At 35.7% G+C, this 25,289-nt stretch overlaps 2 protein-coding genes across 3 annotated transcripts; one reads left to right on the top strand and one right to left on the bottom strand.

Annotated features, from left to right (window-relative positions):
* Positions 1 to 21,469: 21,469 nt before the first annotated feature.
* On the top strand, positions 21,470 to 24,476 carry LOC123872391 (transcription elongation factor SPT4). 2 transcript variants are annotated; one of them, XM_045916627.1, is made up of 5 exons: positions 21,470 to 21,823; positions 21,955 to 22,061; positions 22,544 to 22,599; positions 22,889 to 23,024; positions 24,344 to 24,476. In XM_045916627.1, exons 1-4 carry the CDS (start codon positions 21,755 to 21,757, stop codon positions 23,005 to 23,007), a joined length of 351 nt encoding a protein of 116 aa, XP_045772583.1. In that variant the 5' UTR covers positions 21,470 to 21,754; the 3' UTR covers positions 23,008 to 23,024; positions 24,344 to 24,476. The 2 variants fall into 2 exon arrangements, with proteins under 2 accessions (XP_045772583.1, XP_045772582.1); XM_045916626.1 differs by lacking the exon at positions 24,344 to 24,476 and having other exon boundaries at positions 21,471 to 21,823; positions 22,889 to 23,082.
* Positions 23,469 to 25,055, bottom strand: LOC123872392 (TP53-regulated inhibitor of apoptosis 1-like). The gene is made up of 2 exons (XM_045916628.1): positions 24,791 to 25,055; positions 23,469 to 24,621 (listed from the first exon to the last, which is right to left on the bottom strand). The coding sequence occupies exons 1-2, from the start codon at positions 24,935 to 24,937 to the stop codon at positions 24,520 to 24,522; spliced, it is 249 nt and encodes an 82-aa protein (XP_045772584.1). The 5' UTR covers positions 24,938 to 25,055; the 3' UTR covers positions 23,469 to 24,519.
* Between the last annotated feature and the right edge of the window lie 234 nt (positions 25,056 to 25,289).

Below are 25,289 nucleotides of genomic sequence, written 5' to 3'. Positions count from 1 at the left end.
GCCCGGGTATATAAGCACACTGCCGATGCCGTCGGCACCGCAGCGCACCGTAGCAGATTTTCCTAATGGAGAGGTTTAGCGAAGATGGGAGGCGCTCTGAGAGCCCCTTAGCGAGACCTCAAATCGAAATAGATTAGCAACGAGCGAGATGATGCCCTGCGACAGGGTCCTCCTCAGACCTCACGTAGGCTTAAAACTTAGGCAGTTTCAAAACATCATTATTAACTACTTTTGTCTCTTATTTTTACCCGACTGCGGCAAAGCCAAAAGGAAGGGTTATGATTTTAGTAGTCTATGTATGTATGTTTATATCCAGATTCTGTGTGTTCCACCGTAGCGCTTAAACTACTGGGCCGAGGTGTCAATTGATTGATTCGTTGTAAAAGGTCCAGGTGATTTAGGCTATATTTTTCGTGTCGGAGGTTTTTTTAAAATTTTGAGTTATATCAGTACCAGTCACCATAATGATTAACCCATCGCCGGCTCACTAAGTACTGAACACTACCGGTCTCCTCTTTTGGTCATAGGCTGCTTGTCAAGTAGGTACGGATTGGCAGACTTCACACACCTTTGAGACGTCGATTTCCCAACAATGTTTTCATTCACCGTTAACAGTAAGTGATAAGTAGGTACATATTTAATTGCATAAAACGCATTATTAATATTGCGATTCAACATGAATGAAAGCAGCCGGTCTAATTATTATTAATGAGTGGGCTTTAGTGAGTAGTTAGGTACTTACACTTACCAGTGATAACCGATAATACGCACACGGTCAATTTAAATAAACATTATGTGTTGTTTACCCCGCAAAAGGGTTCCATCTTCCATTACTCCGACGGCAGGCCTCACGTAGTTTAAATCACATTCAGTCAGTTATAAAATTTTATCATCATCATCATCATCATCATCATGATCAACCCACTGCCAGCCCACTACTGAGAACGAGTCTCTCCTCTTGAGAAGGACTTGCCTATAGTCTACCACGCGGATTGGCAGACTTCACGCACTTCTGAAAACTTGGTTTCCAAGTAATACTCACTAGCTTTTAAAAACCGGCCAAGTGCGAGTCAGACTCGCGCACGATATCCAGGGTATAAATCTATCTCCATTCTAAATTTCAGCCCAATCCGTCCAGTAGTTTTTGCGTGAAGGAGTAACATACATACACACACACACACACACATACAAACTTTCTGCTTTATAATATTAGTGTGTTAAAAATAAATAAAAATCTGTTTTAGAATGTACAGGTAAAGGCCGATCCTACCTATTGATTACTATCCACACTTAATGTTATAAATGCAAAAACATGTATGTGTGTCTGTCTGTCTGTCTGCTACGTTTTCACGGCCCAACAGCTTAACCGATTTTGATGAAAGACACAAAGTTAGCTTACATTCCTGGGAAGGACATGGGTATTTTTTATCCTGGAAAATCAAAGAGTTCCCATGGGATTCTTAAAGGCCCATCCGTTCAACCGATTTATATAAATTTGGTACAGAGATAGCTTGCATCCCGGAGACTGATATAGACAATTTCCATCCTGGAAAATCAAAGAGTTTCTACGAAATTTTTAGAAAACCTAAATCCATGCGGACGAAGTCGCGGGCACCATCTAGTTATTAATATAGCGATTTAACATGAATGAAAGCGGGCGGCCTATTATTATTGTTAAGTGGGCCTTAGTTGGTATTTACCAGTGATAAGACGTGATAAGACGTGATAACCGATAATACGCACGCGGTCAATAAATAAACATTGTGTTGTTTGTTATTCTGCTCGTACTACAAGATCGATGGTCCCCGATTGACAAATCGACGCGCTTAAATAACATTTAAATAACAAATATTTATTGGGTTCCGTAATCAACACGGACCACTTCTTCTTCTTGTTTGGTTTGGCAGCTATGCGGGGCACTTCAGAGTTCAGACCCTGTATCAGACCGTTGCCGATCTATTGTGATGGCCACCGTTTTACAGTTCTCGTCCAATACTACTTAATTACTGCCAGGAACAGCAGCAGCTTCTTTGCCGAGATATTTTTCGCCTTCTTCGGGTGCAGTTATGTGTTTCCCTAAAGGTTCAAAAAATACGGAAACCGTAAAGTGGTTACATCACAAAAAAAATTAAAATGTGTCATGAACTAATAAAATTAGTGGGACAAGACCCAAAAAGAGGGGTGTTATAAGTTTGACGTGTGTATCTGTATATCTGTGTATCTGTTTATCTGTATGTACCATCGTAGCTCCTAAACTAATGAACTGATTTTAATTTAGTTTTTTTTTTGTTTGAAAGGTGGCTTGATCGAGAGTGTTCTTATAATAGGTAGCTATAATCCAAGAAAATCGATTCAGCCGTTTTAAAGTTATCAGCTCTTCTAGTTACTGTAACCTTCAAATGTCCGGGGTGTTATAAATTCTTGTTTTACCCTTGTTATGTTCTTGATTTATCGTGAAAAATGTCGAAAAGTACGACTGCAATACGGAATCCTTGTTGGACTAGTCGCACTTGGCCAGTTTTTGTTGCTGTACGAATTTGCCAGAGAAAAATGCGTAGTTTCAAGGGGACACGTTTATACGTTGTTTTTTACTCAAACCCGTGTCATTTACAAACAATAATCTATACTAATAAATAAAATTGGAGTGTCTGTCTGTAATTTCGAAATAACTACCTCATATTATCTATACTAATAAATAAAATTGGAGTGTCTGTCTGTAATTTCGAAATAACTACCTCATATTAAGCTCATATTATGGTTATTTGAACGATACCAACACCGAATCACACGTTTTTAAAATTTTTGTCTTTCTGTCTGTCTGTCTGTCTGTCTGTCTGTCTGTTTGAAAAGGGTAATCTTCGGAACGGCTGAACCGATTTTGGCGGGATTTTCACAGACAAGTAGAGAATTGACCAGGGCGTAACATAGGCTACTTTTTTAACCGACTTTAAAAAAGGGAGTTGTGTTTTTCTACCTATGTACACCGAAATCTCCTAGATTTCTGAACCGATTTGCGTCATTTCTTTTTTAATCGATAGGTAGAGGAAGTTTGCGACATTGTTTCATAAAAAATTTGGAGTCCAACTCCTCAATCCTTATGCTACAGGGGATCTGACCAATCCACGCGGGCGAAGCTGCGGGCATCAGCTAGTTCTAAGAATAAAATTACGTAGTGCCACGCCACTTCAATCAAAATACCTAACTGCTTGTTTGTTGTACATTTTATTAGCATTTTGATTAGAAAATAAAATATGAGAAGTAGGTAGTTATTATGTTGTCATTATTTAATTACATTTATTTATTTCATTTTTTGGAAATTTTAGATATCTACGTACTTACTTATCTAATAAAAAAATCCACATATTCTATACAGGCTGTAACCAAAGCGCTAACAAAAATTTAGCATAATTATTACCTACTACTATACTACCTAAACACAATCCAATGCCAATAACCATTCGCCTTATCTTGTAGTTTTAGTGATTTAGTATTTTCAAACCCGCAATCTATAGCGTGCAAAACTCGGGTTCAATGCCACGTCCTAGATGGGCATCTACGCAACGTTTGTTGACCTCTTGCGTCATTCAGTCAGGTGTTTTATTTGCAATATATTGTGAACTTTAAAAAAATACAGGATTTAAAAATTTTTTTCGCGTTTATTTGTGGTATCTTTTCAGTAATCATCAGTTCTATTACCTGCCTTTGTTTTTGCTGGCGTTTAGTTCTGGTTACACGCTGTAAATTTGGCTTGAGGCTTAGCCTTCGCGTACGGAATCGTAAGAAACCGGCCAAGTGCGAGTCAGACTCGCGCACTGAGGGTTCCTCAACGAAGAAAAAAATTCCGCACGCGGACATCGAACTTGTCAGATCAAGATAAATTTATGCCTATATTTATTATGCTAATATTGATCCAATCGTAAACTTAGAGACTGAAGTAAATATTGGTTATTATGTTTGGAACGGAAACGTTATTATTCCGCGACAATTTTCACTGCCAATGTGCTGCCATCAAACAAGAGTATGATATTGTTATAATGTCTTTTATTATTCATCATAGTTTAATTTGGTATCTAGGAATATGACAATATGTAAAATATTAAGATGCAAATTATCAATACATATCACTAGTTAATTTATTGTAAAATAAATACTGTCAATATACTAAGATTGACATGATACTACTGGATTTAACATTTATCATATAGTAGTCAATAGTTATTATGTAAAATAAGGAATAAGAGAATATTATGATGTTAATTATCAATACATGTCACTAATTATTAATTGTAAATTAAATACTGTCACTATACTAGGGTTGACATGATACCGCTGGATTTGGTATACAGTTGTCAGTGTTGTGTGTAGTTATTATGTGAAATAATATGTAAACCATCGATTTATTATGTAATTAATTATTATTGTCAAATTAACAATATGTAAACCATAAATATGTGTTGCTGATGATATTATTATGTTAAATTAAATATTGTGTTAGGTTGGTACATTGTACCAACCTTCAAATAAATATTAAGATGGACGTCACAATGGATTCCCGCCTTGTTTGCGATGGCAGTGTCTATAAAAGTACCTTACCTCGACGGAGAGGGGTCATTCTTGTGTAATAATTCAGTCTACGTCATTCTTGTGTAGTAATTCAGTCTACGACATTCTTGTGTTAGTCTTGTGATATAATTCAAATAGTAAAGTCAGTCTGGTACAAACGGTGAAGTTCATGATGCCAGAGCAAACAAGGGCGGCAGGTTATACCAAAGTTAAGTATTCTTATATTTTATTGATAATTGATATAATTGATAACTATTTGCTGGTTATAACTGATTGTTAAATATGTTTTAGTACTATGTATTGAATGTTGTAATGGTTTTAAAAAGACGTGTGTCGTGGAGTTTCTTTGCCCTTTCTTCTCCACGACGAAACACCTTTGCGAAACGGGCGGTAGAGTCATCTTTAAATAAATAGATCTATGCTGAACAATACAATAAAATACAGATAGATCTATAAAGATTAAAGTGAGAAAGATATCTGAATAAACGACTAATTATTATTATTCAGCTTGGTTTGTTTTACTACCTACCCTCTCTTGGTAATTAATTAACTTTATCTATTGAAGTGAAAGTATAGATTAGGTTTTTAACTTATTTAATTTTAGAAAACAGTTTAGGATTCTTACTTTTACTAAATAATACAGTAGTTGCTTTGCTTGATTTTAATTGTTAAATGATTTAACATTTAGGCTTTACCTGACAAAATCATAGCTACCTACAAGTTTAAATAAAAGATAGATGGTAACTTTTATTAGTCATCATTTAAGCCCACTCTATAACCGAAAATCTCACATCAGAAGTGGGATACGATAAGATCTTTTCCTGTCAAAATACTAATACTTTTCAAATACTTTCAGTAATCGTGGATGCGGCCTCTCCTCGAAACGACAGGCTGCTGCCTGTCGTCAACGGCATTTGAGATTCGATGGCAGAGAGTGGTGGACAACCCTGTCGTCAGTGGCACTTGGTGCTAGTGTAGCACCGCTAGTTAAAACGTCGCTTCGTTGGTGAAGCTCAATGCTACAGCTAAGTTCTAGTGTTTATTTTTTTAGTGAAGGTGGTTACAAAAGTTTTAGTCAATAAGACAAATATAGATTAAGGTAATTTTACTTAGATTAATAGCAAAGCTAGTTAGGCGTCAGATTGGCCGAACGATTTATTTAAAATGTATTTGTGAAATAATCACAAAATTATAATACTCTGTCAAAGCAAAAATAACAACAAATCAGTAGATTTGCTTTTGAGAATAATATCATAACCATTTACATCAGCTACAAAACTGAACAGACTGTGTGAATTTTCTAAATTATGATTTACATAACCTAAGCATTAAAAAAAAAACCTATTTTATTTTACTTTCTTTTAATCTTTGTCACTGAAGTATATATTTTTGTCTCTCTTCAAACAACTTTACTTAAAATTATTCCCCTTAAGTATAGTTTGATTTCTAACCTTATTAATAAAATATCCTTACTGTTTTTATCTTTAGCAAAACAGTCAAGTACATAGATACCTAATTTTAATAAGTTTTCCTACTAATAGTAATACATCCATTTTATTTTAGAAATACCTACATTATAACATTTTATAATTTTGTTTTTCTCGAGTTGTTTTGACAGAGGAAGGAAGGGAGAAATCACATAAAAATAAAGACGATGTTTATTCACATAGCAAAAGATAGGCACAATGTTTTATAACAACAAATAAAACAAATTCTTTAATAATCCAATTTCGGCCTGACGTCTAGCTATCTTAGTTTTCATGGCAGTAACATTGACATTGAATCTTTGAATTTTAATTGTGTTACGAATGACACAATCGTATTTATACATAACTTCTTTTTATACGTTGTACTTTGTTACGAATAACATCATTCTATATTTTTTTTTTATGTCGGTATTTTACTACCGCAGTTGATTTAATTTCACTGGATACAATGTTCTATTTTCCTATGTACTTCGAGAGCGAAGTACTTATCAGAATGGCCGAGCAATATATACATATACTAATAATCTAAATGCTAAATGACACAAAGAAAAAGAAAGAAAAAAAAAGAGAGAAAGAAAAAAAAAAAAATTTTCGCAATGGGGAAAAATATTATGGGACATATTCCGAATGGGACAAGTGTTTAAATTCCCGAAATGGGACAAATATTAAAATTCCCGTATGGGACAAATGTTGGGATTCTCAAATGGAACAAGAGGAGTTAGGTTAGTTAGGTCTGCCTGGCGCTAATCATTACTAGTACTAAATTTTTTTGGTCTAGTAATGTTAGATGGCTTGTGCGGATCAGTGCTAGTACTGTGATCTAGTTCTTGTCCATGGTACAAGACCCATTTATGGGGATGGCAGACAGTTAGGTAGGTAGTTAGGTTTGCCTGGCGCTAATCATTACTAGTACTAATGCTACATTGTTTATTTTTATTTTTAGTCTAGTAATGTTAGATGGCTTGTGCGGACAAGTGCTAGTACTGTGATCTAGTACTTGGCCATGGTACAAGACCCATTTATGGGGATGGCAAACAGTTAGGTAGGTAGTTAGGTCTGCCTGGCGCTAATCATTACTAGTACTAATGCTACATTATTTGTTTTTATTTTTGGTCTAGTAATGTTAGATGGCTTGTGCGGATCAGTGCTAGTACTGTGATCTAGTTCTTGTCCATGGTACAAGACCCATTTATGGGGATGGCAGACAGTTAGGTAGGTAGTTAGGTTTGCCTGGCGCTAATCATTACTAGTACTAATGCTACATTGTATATTTTTATTTTTGGTCTAGTAATGTTAGATGGCTTGTGCGGACAAGTGCTAGTACTGTGATCTAGTACTTGGCCATGGTACAAGACCCATTATGGGGATGGCAAACAGTTAGGTAGGTTAGGTAGTTAGGCTGCCTGGCACTAATCATTACTAATACCACAAAAAAAAAAAGAGAGAAATTGGTTTAGTAATGTTAGACGGCTTGTGCGGACAAGTGCTAGTACTGTGATCTAGTACTTGGCCATGGTACAAGACCCATTTATGGGGAGGCAGCGGTTAGGCCAGTTAGTTAGGGCTGCTGGCACTAATCATTACTATTACCAAAAAAAAAAAAAGGGGAAAACTGGTTTAGTAATGTTAGACGGCTTGTTCGGACGGTGCTAGTACAGAAATATGTACTAGACGACAGTCTAGTACAAGACCCATAATTTTATGGGGAGCAGCCAGTTAGGGACTGTTAGGCTGCTTGTTCTTTTACTCAGTTACTAATAGGTTAGCTGTTAGCTTATAGATCTTTTTTTAGCTTACAGACATATTTTTTTTTTTTAGCTTACAGATATTTTTTTTATATAGCTGACAGATATATATTTTTTTTATATAGCTTACAGATATTTTTTTTTTGTAGCTCTTAGCTAGGCATTTTTTTTCTTTTCTTTCTCGGCCCCTTTATATGTAACGTCTATATTTATGCTAAAATTTATCTATGTCATCTCAGAATGACTTTTATTTCTATATGCTAAAATTTATCTTTCCCTATGTACTTCGGGAGCGAAGTACTTGTCAGTCTGGCCGTGTCAGATCAAGATAAATTTATGCCTATATTTATTATGCTAATATTGATCCAATCGTAAACTTAGAGACTGAAGTAAATATTGGTTATTATGTTTGGAACGGAAACGTTATTATTCCGCGACAATTTTCACTGCCAATGTGCTGCCATCAAACAAGAGTATGATATTGTTATAATGTCTTTTATTATTCATCATAGTTTAATTTGGTATCTAGGAATATGACAATATGTAAAATATTAAGATGCAAATTATCAATACATATCACTAGTTAATTTATTGTAAAATAAATACTGTCAATATACTAAGATTGACATGATACTACTGGATTTAACATTTATCATATAGTAGTCAATAGTTATTATGTAAAATAAGGAATAAGAGAATATTATGATGTTAATTATCAATACATGTCACTAATTATTAATTGTAAATTAAATACTGTCACTATACTAGGGTTGACATGATACCGCTGGATTTGGTATACAGTTGTCAGTGTTGTGTGTAGTTATTATGTGAAATAATATGTAAACCATCGATTTATTATGTAATTAATTATTATTGTCAAATTAACAATATGTAAACCATAAATATGTGTTGCTGATGATATTATTATGTTAAATTAAATATTGTGTTAGGTTGGTACATTGTACCAACCTTCAAATAAATATTAAGATGGACGTCACAATGGATTCCCGCCTTGTTTGCGATGGCAGTGTCTATAAAAGTACCTTACCTCGACGGAGAGGGGTCATTCTTGTGTAATAATTCAGTCTACGTCATTCTTGTGTAGTAATTCAGTCTACGACATTCTTGTGTTAGTCTTGTGATATAATTCAAATAGTAAAGTCAGTCTGGTACAAACGGTGAAGTTCATGATGCCAGAGCAAACAAGGGCGGCAGGTTATACCAAAGTTAAGTATTCTTATATTTTATTGATAATTGATATAATTGATAACTATTTGCTGGTTATAACTGATTGTTAAATATGTTTTAGTACTATGTATTGAATGTTGTAATGGTTTTAAAAAGACGTGTGTCGTGGAGTTTCTTTGCCCTTTCTTCTCCACGACGAAACACCTTTGCGAAACGGGCGGTAGAGTCATCTTTAAATAAATAGATCTATGCTGAACAATACAATAAAATACAGATAGATCTATAAAGATTAAAGTGAGAAAGATATCTGAATAAACGACTAATTATTATTATTCAGCTTGGTTTGTTTTACTACCTACCCTCTCTTGGTAATTAATTAACTTTATCTATTGAAGTGAAAGTATAGATTAGGTTTTTAACTTATTTAATTTTAGAAAACAGTTTAGGATTCTTACTTTTACTAAATAATACAGTAGTTGCTTTGCTTGATTTTAATTGTTAAATGATTTAACATTTAGGCTTTACCTGACAAAATCATAGCTACCTACAAGTTTAAATAAAAGATAGATGGTAACTTTTATTAGTCATCATTTAAGCCCACTCTATAACCGAAAATCTCACAAACTCGTGATTTTGCCCTGGACTAAACGGCGCCTACCGTGGCATTATTATTATATTTTAAACGTTTCTCGAAGAACGGCAGGAATCCTCGAGAATATCTACTGACGTAATTAGGTAGGTATCTAGTATCTACCTCCTTTGTCTATCACTAAAATTATGAGTTATGACGCATTTTCCATAAACGGCTCTATCATTTTTAAAGGGTCAAAGATATAAACCTACGTCTATTGTGCGTAATTTCAGTGAGATAAGAGATTTTTTTCTAGTATTCGTGGAAAATCATATATATGTGTTCTTAGAATTATTTGGAATGATTAATATTTAAAAAGTTTGTTAGATAGGTTCGTAAAAAAAATTGTAGCTATAAAAAACTAACATTCGTAATTAATAAGCATTTGCCTACTCACTTAAACATAGAGACGAATCAAAATACTTACCTACTTATCTAATTAGATACTGGTACATGAAACGTACCTCAGACCACCTTAGGCTGCATCATCCTGTTTGGTGTGATTACAGTCAAGCCACTTCAAGCCTTATCGTGGCTTGAGGACCTTGGGAGTGGGACTTATAAATTTAGAAAAAAATGTTAGTCCGCGTGGACTACACGCACAAGCGTCTAGTCCTGTTGGCCCCCTTAGCCGTGTCCCCGTTAACGGGGCCAATGGGATAAGAATAAAATTATTAATAATCAGTCCCGTTGGCCCCGTTAAATTCAAATTCAAAATATTTTTATTCAATTAGACTTTTACAAGTACTTTTGAATCGTCAACAGAATCTACCACTTAGCCGTAGTTAGCCGAATCCCCGCGGGTTTTGAATAAAATTATTGAAAAGTCATCACGTTGCCCTTGTTCTTTATTCTCGTTCAACGGGGACTGCGGTAGTTGAATAATATTGTTCTATCTATCTAAATATTGTTGAAACCGATCCCGTCATTACTCTTAGAAAAAATATTGAAAAGTCATGCCTATTCTCCTCGATGACAATTATTCCCAAAGGTTGAAGTCTAATTAATTATTATTATTATTATTAGACTTCAACCTTTGGGTATTGTACTGGTTATAATTTCATTAACTTGCTGAATCTACATAAAATAACACTTTTACCATCATACTTAATTAGGTAGGTCTGTATGAAATATGAATTTTTTACGATGGTATGAAACCCTTCGTGTGTGAGTCCGACTCGCACTTGGCCGGTTTTTTTCTGTGGAAGTGCAACTTTCAAGCTTTTTTTTTTAAAAAAAAAGAATATTAGCCATGCTAATCATGACAAAATTCCCCCAATAGTTCCCCTCCAATTAAGCGTAAAGCTTGTGCCAGGAGTAGGTACGACAATAGTGCAACGTGTGGGGTTGGAACCGCCGATCTTTCGGAATTCAGTCCGCTCCTCAACCGTTGAGCTACCGAGGCTCTTTCCAAGCTTCCCAACCATTTGCTAAACTGTTATCAACTTTGATGTAACTTTAACAAACTAGTATAGTACCTAGGTATATTAGTACCTAAAGGAATATTGTGTGAGAACAAATTGACCTTGATTGTGTTCACGCCCTTGGAAAATACCGGAGAATCTATTCCAGGAATAGCAAATGCAGTCAGGTGCCAGTGGGTGTAATTAAGTGCAATGAAATGCATGAAATTTTCAGACGCAAATGCTATAAATATGAATTAACCCTGAATGGATAAATAGGGGCATCCTGGTCTGGAGATGTATAGAGGTTTGGAACCAAGAAGATATTTATTTGATTAATTATCTGTAGTCTGTATCCTCCTCTTACACCAGCTCAAAGAATTTTGTATGTAAATCTTTGAAGTCCATGATATAATAGGTGCTTTGTGTGGAGCTGCGTGGTGGTGGTGCGTATTGATTGCTTGGTGGCTGGCTTTTCCTACATGTTTAGCAGTGGGAGGGTGGGTGGTGCATATCGCATGATATATGTTGCACCATACAGATTTGTCTGGTGCAACATTTGGTGGTGTCTGTCTTGGCCGTCCCCGGATGTTGTCAAAATTGGTTAATGGATGGGCCGTGAAAATGTAGCTGACATAGTAGGTACTTACAGTTAGACTTTCAAGCCCTAAGTAGCCTAATAATTTAATATCAAATTTTAATAAGTATTTATGGCTGACCAACTCATTATGGTTTGGATTGTGGCCAACATTTTTAATCTACGCAGCAGTCTTTCTCCGAAAATCCCCCAATTTATGACTCCCACAAAAAGAGCATGACGAGGTGATGCGACGTAGGTCGGTACCTACTCGTCTGGTTCCACGCAACAGTCTCGTTAATTATTGTGATTTATTTTCCCGTCTGTTCCTATGTCTGTTCCCTGTTGGCTGACACTGAACGAAAAGTGAGTCACCTTAGCTGAGTGTACTGATATCTGTTTCTGAATTCAAACATTTTTTGTCAACCTTCGTACACTTGCGGCTTGCAGGCTTTCAATATTAGGTGGCCTCTAATCCAAATCCTGAGGAATCCTTTTGATTAGGTAAAATTTAAATAAATTTAAAAGGCTGAAATTTTCACTAAGTAGGGAAATAATTATCTTTGGTAAGAGCCTGGTTATCTGTGGGAAGTACTATCTTTAAAGTCGGTAAGTACGTACCTACTTTAAATTCATTTCAGCAAGATTAAAGAAAAAAAAATTGGATTAATATTCTAAAGAGCCTCGACCAGTCCAAATACTGAGAAATCCTCTTAAATGAAATAAAATAAATCAGGCTGAAACTGTCTGATTATCGTCGATAAGCAGGTCTTTCTGAAGTAAGAGCCACAAGGTCCCCATAAAATTAAAGGGTTTCGGAAAGTCATGATCTGCGACTGTCTTTGTGTAGAGATAGCGACCCGCCCCGGCTTCGCACGGGTGGACATTTATTTTTTCTATTTTCCGGGATAAAATATAGCCTATACGGATTCGGAAGAATCCCTCTAAGTAATGGTAAAAGAAATTTTGAAATCGGTCCAGTAGTTTTTGAGCCTATTCAATACAAACATACAAAAATACAAAGGTTTCCTCTTTATAATATTAGTATAGAGTATAGACTACTGTGACTGATGGCTAACCTATGTCGTCTAATACTAAGACTATGGAGAGTCGATCTGCGTCTGCTTTATCAATCATTTATCATCACTCACAATTGACGAAGCATTGATTAAATTTTATTTAGATGGCGATGCGAAGGAACGCCATTATAAACAAACCGTCCGAATATTATTTTAATTCATTTTCTAATGTTACTTGTATTATGAGAACTGCTCATTATTCATCGTCTTTCCAACTTTACTAAACGGAAAACAAGACGACGATAATAACTACAGACAGGCCACGAAATGATGCAACACCCAAACACCTTTAAATTATACACTGTTTATTTATAGAGAGACAACCCAAACACCTGGTGATCTTTTCAGGGCTGTCTGACACGCGTTTTCATTCCACTTCCCATCACTTCCAGTGAAAACGTGGAAAATTCCACAAATAGTGTCTTACGCTTACCTACAGTATATGGCTCATTGATTTCGTCTCTAAGATATTTTTTTACATAGGTATAGAATATACTCGTGGATAGAAACCACCATTTTTACAGACCCATAAAATGATGTGGGAATTACCACAAGCTAGTTAGGTAAATGTGAAGAACGCGACAGGTCGAGGTTTAATTTAGTTTTTTTCGTTTGAAAGGTGGCTTGATCGTGAGTTTTCTTAGCTATCATCCAAGAAAATCGGTTCAGCCGTTTGAAAGTTATCAGCTTTTTTCTTGTCGGGGGTGTTATAAATTTTTAATTTACACTTGTTAAATAACAGTTAGCTTAGCTTCACTCGAATGGAATTTTGAAAATTGGTAAGAGGGTGAAATTTCCAAAAACCCTGAAACACGTGGCTACCTTTACCTTATCATTTTTGCCTTGAAGCCCTAATACCAATTTTCATAGAACTTGAAAAATAACCGACTATCATACTTTTCATTCGTTATTTAGGTAATCCACTTGGGGGTGTAATTCCTGAAACTCCTGAAACACGTATTTCTTCATTTTTAATCAAAAGCCCAAATAACAATTTTCATAAATACCTAGGTATAACTTGAATAAAACCGTTCTTGTGCGAGTCGGAGTCGCACACAAGTCGTACCATAGTATAATGTACTTTTTTTTAATTTGCATGGTGGCCATTTTAAAACTCGTTGTCATGATTTATTAGGTACTAGCGACCCGCCCCGGCTTCGCACGGGTGGACACTATCACGAAAAATCCTATCTATTTTCCGGGATAAAATATAGCCTATACGGATTCGGAAGAATCCTAAGTAATGGTAAAAGAAATTTTGAAATCGGTCCAGTAGTTTTTGAGTCTATTCAATACAAACATACAAAAATACAAAGGTTTCCTCTTTATAATATTAGTATAGATTTTGTTATTATGATAGCAAGAGAAATACACACTCTCTGAAATTCTAACTATAACGGTTTATAAGCTACAGCCCGCTGGCAGACGGATAGACAGACGGATGAACAGCGGAAGCTTAGAATAGAGTCCCGTTGGCACCCCTTCCTTGGATACCCTTAAAAATGGCATAATTTCATACAAATTTTCATCCCCCATTTAACCCCTTTACGGGTGCAATTTCGAACAATCCTTTCTTAGTGAAGGCCTTATCGTCTTTTAAGTTTTAACCCCAGCGGTTTAGAGTTTTAGACAGTGCGTTGATAGTATTAGTCAGGAAAGTCTTTTTAACTGACTTCGAAAAAGGAGGAGGGTCTCAATTCGTCCGAATCTTTTTTTTCATAAATGTGTTTGGAAGGTTCTGGTTGGTTGATTAATTATTAATAGTATTAATTATTAATTTCTCTTAGAAATAAAAGAAAATAAATTTCACTCTTCACCCTAGAAGACGAGTTTGCGTGACCCAGAATGACTTGGCTCGGTTTGCGTACTGCGATTTGAGTTCACTGCACCAACAAAAGACAGTGACTGATTGTTCAATCCTTTTTTTTAGCTAATCGGTTTACTAACAAGATTAGATTGCTAAAATCATAACCCTTCCTTTTGGCTTTGCCGCAGTCGGGTAAAAAACAAAACAACAAACAACTACACAAGGTTTATAAAATTATTCGGAAGTTCCAACTTTCGCAATCGGAATCGAATCTCGGTAACATCTGTGAATAACGTGGTTTTTAGTAAATCTATAGAGGTACCTAAGTATATTTTTTTTATTTTTTTGGTGATCTAAACTAAGGTTAACAGCTATCACCATACGCAAATAAGTATAACCTACTTAACTTTTAAATTAGGTAGGTAGGTCTATCTCCTTCAAGAGGTCACTTCGGTTAGTATTAACTGTTAGCGAAGGTGAAAAGAAGGGCGCAATGCCCACGAAAGCGTTCGTCCTCAACACAACCTTTCGTATTTGAGGTTGTACAATTCACTTCGAATTGGTCCCAATTAGACATTCCGAAGGTAAAGTTGCTTTATGACTCGCCATCAAATTAAATGCATCGCAAAATAACAAGCTCTCGAAAGCTCTCATTTCAAACTTAATTTTTGTAGTGCAGTTACCTAAATATATAACTGAGGGCCTTTTCAGTGCGACGCGGATGACCTGCGCGGACGTCCGCGACGGGCGGTGGAATGTCTAAGGGCCGGCGCACATATGGCGGAGCGCAGCGCAGAGCATTTTTCACAGTCAAAATATTATTGACATTGTCCTCATTGAAATAATATCTAAAACCAATTGTGCATCCTTAACGGATACTCGCGCATCCGCGCGCAGTCCCGCGCGTGCTCGCGCATTCTCTGGTAGAAATTCGCGTATAAATGTGTCATGTGATTAGAAAACTTCGCGGGCATGCTCTGCGCTGCGCTCCGCCGCGTTCCGCCATATTATGTGCGCCGGCCCTAAGTACCTATCTGAATCGTTTTTCATTTCACTAGCTAGGAAAGGCTTTCGTTGTCGTTTGAAATCTGCGTGGAAAGTTGTTTTGGTCTCATAGGTTGGAAAAGGTTTGGAACCTATGGCTTAGTCCAAGCAAACGTTTTTCTTCGGTCAAGTGCCTCCGTTTCAGTTTTATTATACCTATAGATAATAATATACCTAGTTTAGTTCGTCTAAATACATATATATAGAAGGACAAGGTGATTGACTGATCTATATTAACGCAGAAAAGTTAGCTATCAATAGGTAGGTTCTTATTCCTATAGGTACAGACTACGGTAGATGATTTCTCCGGTAATCTATACACATATAATAAAATTGTAGAAAAGTGGTGTCTGTACAATGGAAATATATAAAAAAAAAGTAGCAGGGGTTGTTATTATATCGATGCCGAACCCGAAATTGTATTTATTATTTTTTTTTTGTCTGTTTGTCTGTGTGTTTGTGTACGCTAATATCAGAAACGGCTTATTCGATTTAGATACGGTTTTCACTAATATATTGTAGTAAGCTTCACTTAAAATTTAGTGTTTATTTCATGTCAATCGGTTCATAAATAAAAAAGTTATGTCAATTTAAAGAATCACGGCGAACATTTTTAACGTACAGAGTACGTACTACACGCCTCGCCCGAAGAGTCACTATTCCACGCGAACGAAGTCGCGGGCACAGCTAGTTAATTAATAAGCTGCCAAAGTTCCCGAACGTAGGTACGAAGGAAGGTAATGTAAAACGAGTGTTACATTATGCTCGGTAGGTAGGTAGGTATAATCAAACTTTATAAAATTCAACATCTGTTTGACACTGAAATATATTAAAATATTTCAGAATCCATGTAAACAAAATGACGGTTTTCGATTTTCAAATTTAAATCAATGTTTAACATTTAAATTCGACAATTTTAGGGTTCCATATCAAAATGGTCTGTGTTCTGTAATGGGCCAGCGATAGGGCTGAAGATGTTGATTACATGTACCAAAATTGTGAAAAAGGTAATAAAGTAAAGTAAGTATTAAATCTGCGTCTTCTCATGCCAATATGGTGCCAATGACCACCCAACATACAGGGGTGCCAACATAACACCATAGGTACTAGGTATTCAATGAAACGCACTATGTGACTATACCTACTATTACCTACTGGTACCTACTATTGTACCAGTTCTATGGCAGCAGCAGCCTTTTCCCGTTACTAACTTTTTTAATACATAACTACTGATGTATTATTTGGAATAGGTATAGCATTTTGAAGCCTATCGCCAGACCAGAGCAAGACCTGTTTAGAAATAATTATAAATTCTCAAATTACCTACCCCTTACGGCAATCATTCCCAGGACCACTGACTTATAAAAACACAGCGTTCATAAAATAAAAAACCGGCCAAGTGCGAGTCAGACTCGCGCACTAAGGGTTCCGTACTCGGGTATTTTTTCCAACATTTTGCACGATACATCAAAAACTATTATAGCTTAGGTTCAAATTAAACTATTTATTAGTCATAAATTAAGCTGGATCGTACTAGAACTGAGTGGCTTACTCATAATAAGAAAATGTCGATGACATTCCTATTGGGTGGAAATTAGCTCGGCACCTTGCGGTCCAGTGGTAAAAAAGTGAAGGGTCGAGATCGAAACGCTCCTGAGCTGAGCACACTCTCCGAAATATGTATATCCTGTAAAACATGCTCAATGCTCTGAAGTTTTACCAAAAGTGGTGAAACTTCTCTTATGAGTCCCCTAAGCCCGACAATCGACGGCGTCTAAAGATGCTAGTTGGTACTTAGCGAAAGCATCGTAGAGATGACTGCTGCGGTAGGTACAGTACTCAATGCACGGCCTGACGTCGCGTGGGGTTGATACAAGTTTACCAGTTGGTGCGACGTGAAGTACTGAAAAAGTTATGTCAATTATTATTATAAAAGTTAGGTAAGCTCAAAAAACCGGCCAAGTGCAAGTGACGAGTCATACCTACTCCTTACAATATTGTTATGTCCGTGTCTTAATTACTAGATATTCCTACTAATAATGAAATAAACTGCGCATTGGATTTACTCCAATACGATACGGCGCGGCGTGTGCCCAGCAGCTGCCCGCTGCACTCATGACGCCAAAGGAAACTATGACCTTTCACCTATTCATTCACAGATTCTAGTGTACTTCTACAATCGAACTTTAGGTTATCGTTAAAGTAGATATAACTGCGTTTTATTTCTTAACACCCGAACAAAACTCAATCACAATTAATATTGCGTATATTGCAGCATTCATTAAAACAAAGCTGGTTGTAACTCGCAAAAAATTAAACGAATGAGAACTCCGATAGAAGGGTCCTTTTTTTTATTGTCGGGGGGAATTAATCTTAAGATACCTACACGACCTCTTTGGGGACAGATGGTTATGTGGGTTTGCTACCCACTTACACCCCCTGTAAAAGGAGGTCCTAAAAGGGTCCAGTTAAGAAATTAGCTCTAGTATCGACTAATTTGTGAGAATAGTCGATACTAGAATTAATTTCTTAAACTGGACCCTTTCAAGTAAAGATTTTTATATAAACCTGTGAGAATGATACTGCCATTGTCGCAAGTAAAATACCATAAACCTACTTTGTCGTATTAGTTTACAAATTGCGAAAAACCAAATTAAATTTGAATTTCGCGGGCAGGCCCGTCTCATGCCCCTTAAAGGATATACTCTCCCGGACTCATGGACGTAGGCACGACAGCTTGTGCCACAGCAAGCTGCCGTCTTCTCAGGGTCACCAGCAAGAGCCACAGTCCAGCCACTCGTGACCTCGAAGTCCCAGCGCCCAGGACTAACCAGGACAGATCATGTGCGTTGATCCGCGCCGCCCGCGCGAGGTCTGAAAATGTGCTTCCTTACGCGAAAATTAAAAGATATTAAGTAGGTATGTCATTCTATTTTTTGTTATTCTAGATCTAAAGCAGCTAACTACTCGTAGATGTCGAATTATCCCTGTGATTTATCACTCCATTATTTTATGCCCTAAAGCAATATAGGTACTGAGGTACATATTAAAAAGTAGGTGACACCAACACCCCCCATTGTTGCACCAATGTTACCCGTTTTTACTTCCGCTTACGAGTAGCATAACTGACTCCCCTTGTTATTATCTATGCTCTAATCATCAAGTCAATGTCAATCGATGTCAATGTCTCCGGATTCGTGGTCTGTGGTCAATGTGATAGAATGTTTCCACTTTTAGGAATTTCACCTACTTTAAGGCGAAATTATTAATATTATGGTCGGTTTGGTTCAATGCAATTTGACGCCTAAAGGCACTTCAGGTGGTTACCCTTTTTCTCATACTCACTCAATGGTGAAGAATGTATATATTTTGTTTTTTTTTTAGATTTCGAACGAAGACTCGAAAGGGTAGAAAAGGGCAGAATGATGTAATCAATGACTTTCTAAGCAAGGACATCGCACTGGCGCGCATAACAAGGGACCAAGTAAGTGTGCTTATACTCGGTGTAAGCACACTTTCTTCATTAGTCGCATGTTGACTGCAAAGCTGTCAAGACGTCTAAATGCGCGATCAAAAAGTGCCAAAATAATACGTTAACGACGCAGAAAAGAGATGGTGTGACTTTCCACCGGTAAGTTAATTTTATTTACGTAAGATAACATGCGAAAAAGTGTAAAATATTTAGTAAAACCATTGAAAACACTAGAAATATCTAAAATTATTTACAATGTTCCCATTCCTTTCTCTCACGCACATCGGAAAGAGACAGATGGAAGGGCGCGTCACGAATGTCGGAAAAACAAAACTGTGGAGTAGCTTTTTTTTGTTCAATGTAAAATCTATTGGCCATTATTGTAGCACATTTATTTTATTACTAGCTGTGCCCGCGACTTCGTTCGCGTGGAATAGCTCTCAGCGCGCTTTATATAGCCACGGACGCTCCGGCGCGAGGCGTGTATCTGTACGTTAAAAATGTTCGCCGTGATTCTTTAAATTGACATAACTTTTTTATTTATGAACCGATTGACATGAAATAAACACTAAATGTTAAGTGAAGCTTACTACAATATATTAGTGACAACCGTATCTAAATCGAATAAGCCGTTTCTGATATTAGCGTGCACAAACACACAGACAAAGAGACAAAAAAAAAAATTAATTACAATTTCGGGTTCGGCATCGATAAAAAAAAGTAGAGGGGTTGTTATTATTAACAACCCCTGCTACTTTTTTTTATATATTTCCATTGTACAGACACCACTTTTCTACAATTTTATTATATGTATAGATAGATCTTTTGACGACCTCCAGTGCGCAGTGGTAACGCGGTGGATTTGTATGACGAGGGTCCCGGGTTCGATTCCCGGCTGGGCCGATTGAGATTTTCTTAATTGGCTTAGGTTGGCTGGTGGGAGGCCTTTGGCCATCTTGATTCAAGGCCCATCTTGAATCCGCCATTTGGGTTTTATTTTTAAGCTCCCTGTCAATTGGATGAAGTTCTGAGTGACATTTGTTCGAGCACCCCCCACCTATCTTCAATACCCTGACCGTGCTCCTCACCGAAATCCTCAATCATCAGCTCTATCCATATTTTTCCTCCGAATCATTTTTTGTCCTCTATACGAAACCATCGGTAAAAAAAAAACATACAAAATTTTACAGAAGAGGTGATCAAATGAGTCAGTCAGTCAGTCAGTCAGTGAATCAGCACGAGCAGAATAGTATAATAGTTATATAGTATAGATATAGTATAATAGTTTCATATTTACAAAAACGAAAAATCTCTCAAAGAAATAACAAAAATTAATAGTGCTACACTACTCCATTCCATTTTTTGTTCAAGTTTGCTTCTAAAATCACCTTATTCAGCTTCGAGTGCAATAATCGATTTACATTGCGGCTTAATCACTGAGGTTAGTTTACAGGACTTGAATGTTAGCGGGAATGTATAAATGGAGCAGTTGAAGCTACATAGGGTGAATTTAGAAACGTGTGCCATGTTTGGGCTCTTGTGTTGTATGCCACGATGTGTCCATGCTTAGAAAGTCATTGGATGTAATAGTTCATTCTGCGTTGTGAAAATATAAAATATTGTATTTTTTTAACCCCCGACCCAAAAAGAGGGGTGTTATAAGTTTGACGTGTGTATCTGTGTATCTGTGTATCTGTCTGTGGCATCGTAGCTCCTAAACTAATGAACCGATTTTAATTTAGTTTTTTTTGTTTGAAAGGTGGCTTGATCGAGAGTGTTCTTAGCTATAATCCAAGAAAATCGGTTCAGCCGTTTGCAAGTTATCAGCTCTTTTCTAGTTACTGTAACCTTCACTTGTCGGGGGTGTTATAAATTTTTAATTTACACTTGTTAGGTAACTAGTTAGATAAACTAATGAATTAGTTAGATTTATTATTCGTAAGAGACTGAGTTAATAATGATGGTAGAGAAAGTGGAAGAAAATGCTGACGAAATATTTTCTATATGACTGACTGTGAACTGTTAATGACTCATCGTGCTCAGGGTACTACTGAGCGTGGGTCTCTTTTCAAAATGCGAGTGGCTCAGGCTATAGTCTGCCATGCTATGTGGATTGGCAGACTTCACACACCTTTTAGAAAAATGCTCATAATTTTGAAAGGTTAGAGGTAGTTACATACGTGCCCAAGATTGAATTCCCGATCTCCCAAACAGGAGGTAGACGTGGGTAGACGTCGCGTCGTAACAGAGGTTATCACAGCTCTGTATAAATGACATTATAAATACAAATATGACAAAACAAATATTAGTATTTCTATATTATTTTTAAAAATTTACGGTTATTTAGGGGGAACTCCTAAAGAAACTAGGGTAAAACTTTTTTTTTTTCTCGTCTAGGGTAAAACTTAGATTGTATTTTGTAAGTTGTAGAAACCTGAAAACACTGATTTGTCTATGGATTTGTCAAATGTCTTGTCAAATCACAAACACAAAATGTCAGCACTCAGCACCAAGCAATGAGAATCATGAGAATTGAGTTGAGAAATAATAATTTGTCATTAATTTGTTGATTTGTATCCACCACGAAAAGGGTTTTCGTGATTTTCATTGTATTTTTATTGAAGTCATTGGTGTTTTTTATGCAAATTGAAAATTCAATATCTGTACTCATAGGCCTAAACAAAAATAATAAGCTTTTCACAAAATAGTTTTCAATAAAAGTATTGTTACAAAGCCGTGCTCGTCTCACAAGTTTAAAATGTCTTTGGACACCGTTCCTAAAGATTTACGAGGCCTCAGAGCCTGCCTAGTGTGTGCATTGATAAAGGTAACTTCAACACATTTATTTTATAAAAATCATAGCATTTTGGCCGGAAACTATGAATTTCCTTAGTTCCTAGTTCCATTCTAATTCACATTGATAATACACTGTTTGTGCAAGAATTTTTTTATTTTTAGACTTTCGATCAGTTTGAATATGATGGATGTGACAATTGCGACGAGTTTCTTCGGATGAAAAATAATAAAGACAATGTTTATGACTGCACTAGTAATAACTTTGACGGGTAAGCAATATCATTATTTATTTATAATGCGCTCTCTACAATTTACCCTCATAATTATCCAAAACAGATGCGTGGGGATAGTGGCCTCTGTTTATTATTAAATAGCCACTACCACTGATTTTGTTTGCAATTTTTAATATATTTTTCATAGATTTCGGTGTTAATATCACAACATCACTTTCAATGCATTACTCTGAATAAAAAATGTCACAAACTGTTAAGTAGTATTAAGCAGACTACTTCCCTAAAATAATGTCAAATTAAAACCACAAATATATTGCTAGCAGTAAATGAATGGGCTAAATATTTAACTAGTTACTGATTTATATGCCTATATACAGTATAACCATCAAATTCCTTTTGGAAGCTCAATGAATGATCTCAAAATTGACAAGAATTATGAAATTTTCCTAATATTGTCTTTCTTTAAGAAAGTTTCTTATAAGATAAAATTCAAAAAATGCTTTTTGTATTTATTACAGAATGATTGCAGTTATGAGCCCCGAAGATAGTTGGGTGTGCAAATGGCAGAGGATAAGTAAGTTTAAAAAATACTTTTGTGGATTTGAATGTGATTTTCATTCCAAAAAATGTTTAAATCTTGTGTAATATGGTTAACTTAAATGTTTATTTTATTCTTTTAACCGATTTGTTTACACTATAGTGCTCACAAAAGAAGTAGTACGATTTGAGGTTGTGACATGGTGGTTCCATGTGCAGTTTGTACTTCATAACCAGATTGGACTACTTGTTTTTGCACATTATACCAGCAAAATTATCATCACAACCCCCAAAACGGTTTGATTTAATATATTTTTTTATTATAGGTAGGTTTTGCAAAGGAGTTTATGCTATATCAGTCTCCGGCCGACTTCCTGCTGGTGTTATCAGAGAAATGAAAAGTCGTGGAATTGCATACAGACCTCGGGATACCAGCCAAAGATAAGAGATAAAACTCTAGAAGTAATTTATTGTATAAAATCTAAGAAATCACATAAATATATCTCATCTTATTTCTTGATTTGTTCCTAGTTTTAATTGTAACAAATTGTGGCTAATTCTGTTGGATACAATCTCAAACTAAAATGACAGGTCTTTATTGCTTTCCCTTTCATAATGCTCCTGATAAAAATTAAGAATGATGATGATGATGAAATGAATAATGAAAAAATCTGATTTTTAACTTGCCAATTTTAAAGATAGTGTACAACAGAATAACCACATTACCTTCTTAATTTAAAAATTAGTAATGCCTGGTGTTGTAGCTAATTTGTTTGATGAAAGCTAACTGGTAATCTATACTTCTATGCTACTAATATTATAAAGAGATAAAGTTTGTAAGTTTGTTTGTAGGAAGTAATCTCTGGAACTACTGAACCGATTTTGAAAATTCTTTCACCAGTAGAAAGCTACATTATTCCTGAATGACAGACTATATTCTATTTTCAAAAAATTAGAGAGCCTACGAAAATTGTAGTAAGCCTCCCGTGCGACGGGTGGGTCACTAGTCAATTATAAGTTTGTAAAACCTGAAAGTAAAGCAAAAATATTATTACACAAAAAATTTTGCACTATATTTTTTAATTATAACTTAACAATTACATCAAGAAAATGAGTAAATTACAAAATGCCTGTATCTAAACAAAAATCTACATACACTAGAATAGTTATAGATTTAGAATAGTTCACCACTGAAATAGATTTCCATATATTATAGTGACTAAGTATGCTACTAATATTTTTAGTATAATCAAACTATAGCTAGTCACTAACTACAATATATTGCACTGTAAGTTATCTAAAATAATGCCTGTTAAATGCTATAGATGTAGAAATGCATACACTTGACTAAAAGATAAGTTGAATTGTCTTACAATAAAACATTATGTATGAAACTCTACTCATTACCTCAAATACAAACTGCTGTGAAACAAGCTGCAACATGGCCAGTTGTGCAGGTCATAGTCTAACTCTAAGGATTAAATTCACAAGCATGGCTGATATCTGTTTTCGAACAATGCAGTCATACATCTCATGTTTAGATTGGACTACCTACTTATTTTGCACGCACATTAACAAAGTACATCCCAAAGATATTAAAAATATATGATATACCAGTTCATTTTAAGAATCAAGAAGGTGGGATACAATTTCCTACTAAAGAAGTTAGCTTTAAAGTTTATAACGATGAGTGATCATCAACATCATAAAATAAATGTGTCCACACAGAGTTGCATTATTGTGAATGGAAAAATTACAACCATCATTCTCATCATTTTCAGATGCTGCAACTGTTATAAATAAATGGCAATCAGCAAAAAACTAAGTGCAGATGATAATTGAAAGAAAAATCATCTGGCTAAATTCATTTGATTTCTGAGTCACTAATGCCCACATGAAATACATTCCACAAAGTTATTGGACTAAAAGCACAAAGGAGACTGCAAGTTTCCATCTGTCAACTGTGGTTGTCCGTTGGAGGTGCTTTGAACTCGCCATCTGTTCCTAAAACATCCTTGTCTATTTCTTTGAAATCTATATTTTGTTGCTTCATTGCCTTCTGAAAAATAAAACAAAACTAGGTAGGTAACTTATGTTAAAAATAAATGTTGCTTGTTGAACTTGAATGTTGATACCAATGGAAGTAAAGTATGGCAGTTTATAATACTATATTATAATATATTAAGTACATCGAGTAGTTATTTATTAAATTACATAACACTGAATACCTTTACACATTCTTGGTAAATTTTGAAAATTCCAGCGCATACGGAGTCATCATGATCGCCTTTTAGGAAGCGCTCCGAAAACCATGAATTAAAACAATCATCATATTTTTTCTTCAATTCAGTACACTCTTCCCCTATACTGTTCATTGTAATACGAAATAGTAAATTAAGAATCAAATGCAATCGATGATTTCTCCAATAAATAGGTACCTAATTTACAATTTACATATTCAATGTGTACTCTGTGATTTACATTCGTTGACAGCACTGACAGTTGACAATCATGACAATTGACATTTCGGCAATGCAGCTGAATGTGGTTGTTGCCCAAGCTATGTCATAGGTACCTACTCAGCACTCAGTGTGGCTAGAGTGTGGCTACCAGTAAGTACGACAAGGATATTTTGGCGCTTGATACACATTGACAGAAGGACGTAACTAGTTGTAGAACAAAGGCTGCCAGCAAATAATATAATCTCCTCAATTTTAGAGAATCAGT

This window comes from Maniola jurtina, chromosome 15, assembly GCF_905333055.1.
Source record: "Maniola jurtina chromosome 15, ilManJurt1.1, whole genome shotgun sequence".
In the NCBI taxonomy this organism is placed as follows: Eukaryota; Metazoa; Arthropoda; class Insecta; order Lepidoptera; family Nymphalidae; genus Maniola; species Maniola jurtina.
The sequence above is the reverse complement of the archived record's forward strand: the minus strand, read 5'-3'. Positions and strand labels throughout refer to the sequence as shown.